This window comes from Gavialis gangeticus, unplaced genomic scaffold, assembly GCF_001723915.1.
Source record: "Gavialis gangeticus isolate Ggan-Ray unplaced genomic scaffold, GavGan_comp1, whole genome shotgun sequence".
NCBI lineage: Eukaryota > Metazoa > Chordata > Crocodylia > Gavialidae > Gavialis > Gavialis gangeticus.
In genome coordinates, this window is record NW_017728994.1 from 26,919,057 (window position 1) to 26,927,254 (window position 8,198).

The 8,198-nt window shown below is 42.6% G+C and overlaps 1 protein-coding gene across 1 annotated transcript in view; it reads left to right on the forward strand.

The window, feature by feature from the left end:
- Nucleotides 1-8,198, forward strand: part of USP54 (ubiquitin specific peptidase 54) — a 108,971-nt gene that overhangs the window by 79,089 nt on the left and 21,684 nt on the right. Inside the window, exons 11-14 of the mRNA XM_019502435.1 lie at nucleotides 2,028-2,159; nucleotides 2,368-2,748; nucleotides 4,080-4,311; nucleotides 5,623-5,762. Of these exons, the coding sequence (XP_019357980.1) occupies nucleotides 2,028-2,159; nucleotides 2,368-2,748; nucleotides 4,080-4,311; nucleotides 5,623-5,762 (885 nt within the window). The remainder of the gene's footprint in view (nucleotides 1-2,027; nucleotides 2,160-2,367; nucleotides 2,749-4,079; nucleotides 4,312-5,622; nucleotides 5,763-8,198) is intronic.

Genomic DNA, 8,198 nt, shown 5'->3' on the forward strand with positions numbered 1-8,198 from the left:
TAATATTATATCCTGAATAAGCAGGGCATTTTTTTCTCTGTCCTTTATTTTCTTTTCTGTGAGGGTTTTCTGTTGTGTAGTTCTCATCTGGTTTCACCCACATAGTTTCCAGGGGAGCATTTGATACACTGGATGAGATATACCACATTTGGTGATTTACATGTGTAGGATCTATAGATTATGATGATTTTTTGGGAGGGATGTTGATTGCTGTAGTACTGGAGAAATGCTGACAGGTTTTGCATTTATTCCTGAAATAAGATTCGGTCCCATTTGGAGTTTTGATCAGAGGGGGTAGGTTGATTGATGGATGGGAAGGCAAGAGTATCACTCTTCTGATCTATGTCAGTTAAGTTGATCTTTTAAAATATATTCACCTTATATAAGAGCCCCAGATCTAGCACTAGTGGTGTCTGTCTGTCTGTCTGTCTCTCTCTCTCTCTCTCTCTCTCTCTTTCTCTGCATCTGTGTGTGTGTGTGTCTGTCTCTCTGTGTCTCTCTCTGTCTATTAGATTATTAAACCACTGGAAAAGCCCTAACTTGCTATTGCTATCAGAATGAAAAAAAACATTAAAATGCTAACTAAAGAAATCATGCTCTCTGAGTGCAACAGTAGGTACTTTTATCACCACGGGAACCACTTCAAGATACTGTATATCTTTATAGACTGAAAGAACAGTGCTATATGCCTGCTGTCATCCAAAGCTCATGCTGTGAAAGAGCAAGCTTCCCTGAAAACCACTTTCTGGCATGTCACCTAAACCCTATTCACTTACCACTCCCTCCTTATCTGCTCTCCTAACACCTTTATTATTCTGTTCTTGTTTTCTTTGCTTTCATATGTACTGCCTCTTTTTAAAGAGGACCTACTACAGAATCACAGTCTTCCATTGCTTTGCAGACTGGCTGAAACATGAGACATTTTCAGGTTGTTAACTTTAAAAAAAAAAAATGGATTCCACACACTTCCTTGTACATTGTATCATCTTAAGTTGTTGGTGTAACATCTGTGCCCAAAAAAACAGACTCTTCTTTTAATATTTTTAATTTTGGTTTTTATTTTAAAAGATTAGCTTGTCTTTGTTAATTCTAATTTGAGTTCTGTGATAAGGGCTCCCTGGAGGGAGGAAATGGTTTGGAACGATCAGTTTCTTTTATAGAGCCTCTTATCAGTTGTCCAGTTTTTATTCACTAGCCATCTATGTCAGATTGAAGTTGGTGACATAAAGGCTGCTAAGCCTTTGTATTTCATTCCTAAATTTCTTGCTTGTTCTCTGCTTCTGCTGGGAGCAATCATGAGTCTGGATTGCCTTCTTATTTGGACTACTCATGTGAGTAAAGCCACTCATATGTTTTGCCTTGCAGGCTTGAGGCTACAGGAGTGACAATCACAAAACTTGGGTTCTCACACTTGTAACAGTTTTGTGAATCTCATCCTAAATTATTTTACTATTATCCAATAATAATAATAATAATAATAATAATAATAATAATAATGTTATATTAGGCTTGTTGTCAGGTCTGAGTCTAAGACTCTTTTTAAAATGAAAAAATGCTTACACAGGAAACTTTTCCTAAACTGAGAGCAAAGCCTTTCTTACTCAGCTGATGCAAAGAGAAAGAGTTGCTATAGTAGGCAAGAAAGAATTTGAGAAGAGTATAAAATCAAGCTAGCTGTGTTAGTGTAATAGCTGCATATGGCCAAGAGAGAAAGGGCTGCTGCAAGAGGATTAGAATTGCAAGATAATGGTGTCCCTGGAGTATTATGGGACTGCCTTTTGTCCTTGTGAATGATCAGTCTCATTAACCACAGTCCCTGGAGTCACCTTGTTGATCTCTTACTACTTTAAAAAAAACGCTTTAGATACAAATTATTTAAAGTAAATGCCTTTGCTTACCAGAAACTGCCACTTAGCATTGGAGTGCCTCAGCAGCTCATAGGGAGCAAGAGGCCTACTATTCTTAGCATGTCAAAGAACCAGTCCAAATGCTCTTGCCATCTAAACTGTGGTCTTTTATTCTTTCAGGACACCTGACTGACAGTGAATGTAATCAGAAGCATATTTCCAAAAAGGGCTCACTGACGGACCGCAAGAGGAGTTCTAGTCGGTCTCGGCGAAAAGGGGATGAAGCACAGTCTTCAGGGTATCACAGTGAAGGCAAGGGTTTTAGTTCCTTTTTCAGTTCCTCTTTGTATCAGTTTTTCTGATCCTCCATGTGTATGTGTATGTGTCTCATTGCTGCATGTCTTCCTGTCTCTGTGTTTTTGAGCGTCTTTGTCTTTGCTTTTCCCCTTCTGTATGATTTCATCTTGTTTAAAATGAAGTTATTTTTGTTCTTCTTGTTGCCTTTTTCTGTAATCTTTAGGGGAAACATTGAAGGAGAAACAAGCCCCCAGAACTGCCCCCAAACCATCCAGCAGCACCAGCAAGCTGAGGGAGTTTAAAGAGACAGTCAGCAATATGATCCACAGTAGACCAGCTCAGACCTCACAAAGCAACCAGAGCACTCCTCGTGGAAGGAGTGTCAGTGATCAGGCCGAGATGCGGTCCTCCAAAAATCTGCCTGCACATTCTCAAACCTGGGAAATAGAGAGTTCCAGCAGTGAGTCCAAATCCAGTTCATCTTGCAAATATCGGCCAACGTGGAGACCTAAAAGGGAGTCTCTGAACATAGACAGCATCTTCAGTAAAGACAAGAGGAAATATTGTGGCTACACACAACTCAGCCCCTTTTCCGAAGATGCAGGTAAGAGAGGAGTGGGGAGATATAATAATTGTGATGCATTGGGAATTTAGGTCAGGTACAGAATTTATCATAACCATTGGTATACTGGTAACTTAAAGTAGTAACACCAGATGTCACTTAACACATACTTCATCCCGTTGTTGTTGGTTACTCTAGGATGTTGAGGAGTGTCCTTGATGTGTAGAGGTGTGTGTATATATGTATGTGTGTGTGCATACACTATGCAGTATCTGTATTGCTTCTTGTGTTTCAATATAGTACTCTTTTATATTCCATGAATGTATAACTGAGGAGTGAAGCACTGTTATACACTCTGCTTAGCCTAGCTGAGACAGCATAGGCAATTGGGAATTTATTACACAGGACAACCATCTTTATTGGTCATGAATGTGATCTCCAGAGCTGGTCTGCTACCCCTCTTATCAGTGTATGTTTTTCATAGTCTATCTCCCTTCCTTCTGCTAATTGCAACATGTATGTTATGATATCTAAGTCTAAAGAAGAAAAGAATATTCCCTACTAGTCTTCCTGCTCTGAGTCTCTCAGGGTAACACAGACCTAGTAACAGCTCACAGTTTACCTGGGCCCACTTCTCACTGCAGCACAGTGAAGCCTACAGGTGAAGGGTGAAGCCCTGTCTTATAGGACTTTAAACAATGAAGTTCCTGGTGGAAAATGGAGTTCCTGGAATTCACGAATACTTTCCTAGCTTTCAGATGGAACAAAAAGCAATGCAGCTGTATCATCTTGTTCCCTGTGCAATTGAAGAGAAGATTCTTCTGACCCCTGCAGAGGGTCTTGAGGACAGGCATCTATCTGTCCCTTCTCTGAGCCCATTGGCTGCTGGAGCTACTCTTTCTTGGTTGTGGGTGGGTGGATTAACAAGTGAAAGAGGGGGAAGGGCAGGGGTGAGCTTTAAGATTAGTGGTTTGCACTTGGGAGGCTGTACTTAGGGAATCTAGTAGGAGTTAAAACAGGGGTGGGGAAGATATGGCCCACTGGCAGAATCTGACCTGCCAAGGGATTTTTCCAGCCCGTGGCAGATCCCTCAGTCCCACTTAGCCCAGATGTAGGAGGCAGCCCAGGGCATGGTGCATGCAGCTGGTTCCATCACCCATGCAGTGTGGCTGGGGCAGCACAGTGGCCAGACTGTAGTCATGAATGTGATCTCCAGGGCTGGTCTGGAGATCCTTGATTTGGATTGTTTAATCCCTGAATATAGAGACAGCACATTTGTTTCAGTCATTGTCAGGAAGCCAAAATATTAGTAAGTTAGCTTGATGGAATTAAATTTGACTTTTCTGCCAATCCATGTTTCTTCCTTTTGACAGGTAAAGAATTTACAGAAGATGAGCTGAAAGAACCAGCTCCTCCAGAAATGAAGCCAACCCAACCATATGTTAGATGCAAGTATGGGGGTTTAAGTCGGGGCACCCAGCACGTAATGGATCAGCATCCTCGTCTGATTCAGAGGATGGAATCTGGCTATGAAAGCAGTGAGCGCAACAGCAACAGCCCAGTCAGTTTGGACATGCCCTTATCAGAGAGCTCTAGCACCCACAGGTAGATGGTAATAAAATGTATTGTTAGATTTTTGTTTCTCTTACAAGCCTGCATACTGGGACCTCTGAGGACTAAACTGTAGTTCTATGGCTACAGTTCTTGTAGAATCTAATGTGGGTAGATATCAGAAAGAATAAGAACCGGAATAAGTTGTATCATGTACTGTTGTTGGGTCTGTAATGTATATGGTTTACAGTCAGTGAAAGGAGAGGTTTCAGAAGAGGTTTCAACAATGTAGAGAATGGAGGATAAAATGATGCATGTAAGGACAGAAGCCCTTTCTTTTAGCCACTGATGATAACTCAAGGTGCTGGCATCAGGTAGATTCTTTTGTTTGGAAACTGCCCCATTCTTTCCTTTTGAAGAAGTCATCTTCCCTTTTGTTTGTGTCTTGGATCATTTTCTTATGGTAAGAATTTTTGTATCAAGTCTCTGATTTTGGAGTACTTGTAAGACTCAGTGCCTCATGACTGTTTCTGCTTATAGACTTCATTGAGGGGTTTGGAACACAATGTACATAAATTAGTGCACAGCAGTATCCTTCTCAAAAAGTGAGAGTCATAAAGAAGAAAGCATGCTCAGGGATTTGCAGAAAAGGTTGCATCATGGCATTTAAAAATCTGTTGAAAAGTTAACTAGAGAGTGGCTTTAGCATGCTCAGGCCTGTTGAAGGTAACCAGTCACATTCAGTGTAAACATTATCTCCAGCTTCATAATTTCAAAGGAATGAAAATTTGTGCTGTGTTACCTGTAGAAAAATGGTTATGTGACACACCTACGATTGGTGTTCCATGTGAGCCATGTTCTGCAAGGAGCCACATATACTATCCATTCTTTCTGAGAGCTATTTTTGCAGTTTTGTATGAATGAGTGTACCTAGAACTAAAACCAAAAAGAACTGGAGTCTGAAGGCTCTGATTCACTTTTTATGATCTCTCTTAACAAACAAGGTTGAAGGTGCCATAGTTTGTGCTGATGGTAAGGGAAATTATTTTTTACACTTATGGATTCACAAACAAAGCTCAAATTCCACTGTCAGTACAACAACAAAATCCAAAGAAGTTATCATTTGTAGAGGAAAATGGACTCTTTCCACCCTACCCCAGATTTTCCCGTGATATCTCTTTAAAATACTTTCAGGCTTAAGACTCTGAAAGTAAGTTGAAAATTAAATGTTATTTTCAGATTGTGCAAATACATGTGTTGTAGGGTGGTGGTAGTGATCATTAATCCCCTGCTCAGCATTTTATGCCTCTCTACCTGTTTAAAAGGTGGGCCATGTGCTGACTTGTGTTTATTTTATTTTTGGAGGGATCCTTACATGAAGCGAGTTGGTGGACTGGTACCTGCCTGGCGTAACATCCCAAAATCTCACAGCAGCAGCATCTTGGAAGTGGAGTCTTCTTCATCAACCAGTGGTTGGACGAACAGCATTCACTTCATTGGGAATGGTAAAATACCTTTTTTAAATCCAGAGATCCTCAGGATGTTGCAGTATAAACTGTCCAATTGAGCCAGGTGCAAGGAAGCTAAAAGAAGACTAAGGAATCTGATAGGGCAGAAGTGTCAAAGGTATCACCTATGTAGCTATTTCATGTGGCTTGCAAGGTTCCTAGAGGGGCCAGAAATTTGGGGGCAGGGTGTGGGGTTGGGGCCCATCACTGAATTCCTAGTTACTAATCACATTGTGGACATGTGTTTGGAGGGGTGGGGGAAGCAACAGCTGTGTTAACCCCTATGCTGCTGCTACTTGCCTTGCCACCACTATCATGGTCCACATTTAGCCTAGGAAACAGGTGAGTTTAGCATCACTGTGTAGAGCTTTGACTTATTACTGATAAAAATGAAATGTGGTTGGTTGTCTTGTTGGAAAACTCTGGCATATAGTTTTCTCCCCCTTTCATCTGACTGCATAAGCAGAGGAAAAGACTATCTTAGTAGAGATTCCTTTTATTTTCTAAAGGTAAGGGCACCTATACATGTATCAAATGTCTGCTCTGACGTGCTAATCAGCACTCATTAATTAAGCATGCTACTTAACACTCCTTAGCACACTTGAGCAGCCTCCACATTATGTGTATTCAGCGTCCCTGCACTTCAAAATGGTGGTGGGGGTACTTTAACTAAAGCTCATCAAACTAGTTTTAGTTAAAGTGCCTCTGCCACCATTTTCAAGTGCAAGATGCTGAATATATGTGATGCTGCAGGTGGTTTAATTAGAGTGACTCTCGGAGCCACTCTAGTTAAAACACTTCTCCTTTCACCATGTAAAGATGCACTAAGACTTTACCTAAATTTGCAACAAATTGGTTGAAAAATACAAGCATAGTAAAAGGTCTCAGTTTTTCAGGGTAGGAGAGGGTTACTTCAAGTGACTCCCTTCTTCTGCCATGGATTGTTTGTTGGGTCAGTGGAGCCAGGAATGAGGCTATGCTGCAGGGGATCTGGAAGAAATACTGCAGTTTTTCTTCTACAGGCACTGATGTAGAGGACACAATTAGAAACCGAATTTCTTGAGGAAGGGAAAGGAAGCAGCCTAGCACACTCTTGCTTAATTTATATTGAAGTGTACAAGTTGCTCCCTGATTGCCAATAAGCAAGATACATTGCAGAAACAGCTGCCTTTTGGAAACAAAGAAGCTGAGAGACGGGAAAATCATCCTCTTCTCAAACAGGCTAAAAAGTCATTTTCTGTCAAGATTGTAAAAGTCTCATTTTGTGGTTCATTTTCAGTTATTTATTTGGTTCAAAAGATTCCATTTTAAGTAAATTCTTAGTGGACAGTTTCCCCCTATTTAGTCTAAGCTCCGTTGTCATCTAGAGAAGTAAATCTAATGCTGTTTGTGAAAGCTCTGAACTATGCAACTTGTGTCAGTGCTCAGCTCTGGGATTCCTAATGGTGGCATAAGAAAACGAGCAGCAACATTTATCAGTAGAGTCTGAACATGCTGGTACTGAGGTTATACCCCAGTGCACCCACCTGGTTTGGTATAGGCACTCTCTAGCGGCCTTAGAGCACATGCCCAGTTCAGACTGCAGGGCGTGTCCCTGGGACTTGGGTGTTGGGCTGCATTCACCTCTGAGGGAGGCCCCGACACTCACCTGCCATGACTTAGTCTTCCTTTCAGTAGTGGGACTCTCCCTCATGGAATCCCACTGACTGGGCACTGCCCTTTGTGGGCGTTCTTGGGGCTCCACCTCCCCTACACCTTAGCCATACGCCAGCCCTCAGGATGACCAGGTGGTGGATCGCTGGCCTGTCTCTTTCATGTTCCCTCTTGCTCTTGTCCCCTCTTGCCCGTCCCTCAGTGTTTCTCTTTGCCCCGGGTGTCTACGGGGTGTGGGACTGGTCCTGTTTCAACATCTGGTCTGACCTTATCTGCAAGAAATCACGTTTCACAGAGCTGCCTCTGCTCCTCTTCTTGACCCTGAGGGTCGACTGGGGATACCTTCCCTGGTTCGGGCTCTGGGTGTCCTTCAAAATGATAACAGAAAACAGAAAAGGAAAAGAACAGTAGGGGTTCAGGCCTCAGCCCACCCCACTCACGGATCTGGCGTCTGTGGTTGTCAGGATCCCTCAACACCATCCTCCTTGGCCCAGCTGTCCTGATTTGCCAGGTGTGTAGCCCTTTAGGGGAGCCGGGACCCTTCCTGAGAGTCCCTGTGGACCTGGTGATCCTGTCAAGTGGCCCGGGGAGCAGCCTCACCTCCTGTCTCTGGCTTAGCTGCTGCCCACCCTGTTTCCCCGCCACCGGCTTTTAAATCAGTTGGGTGGTGGTTTCCAATGATGTCATCCACTGTCGCTGCTCCCAGCCGCAAATAAAAGCGGCTGATGAACTGCGCTGGTAACTGTTTCATAGTTTCATAGTTTCTAGGGTCGGAAGGGA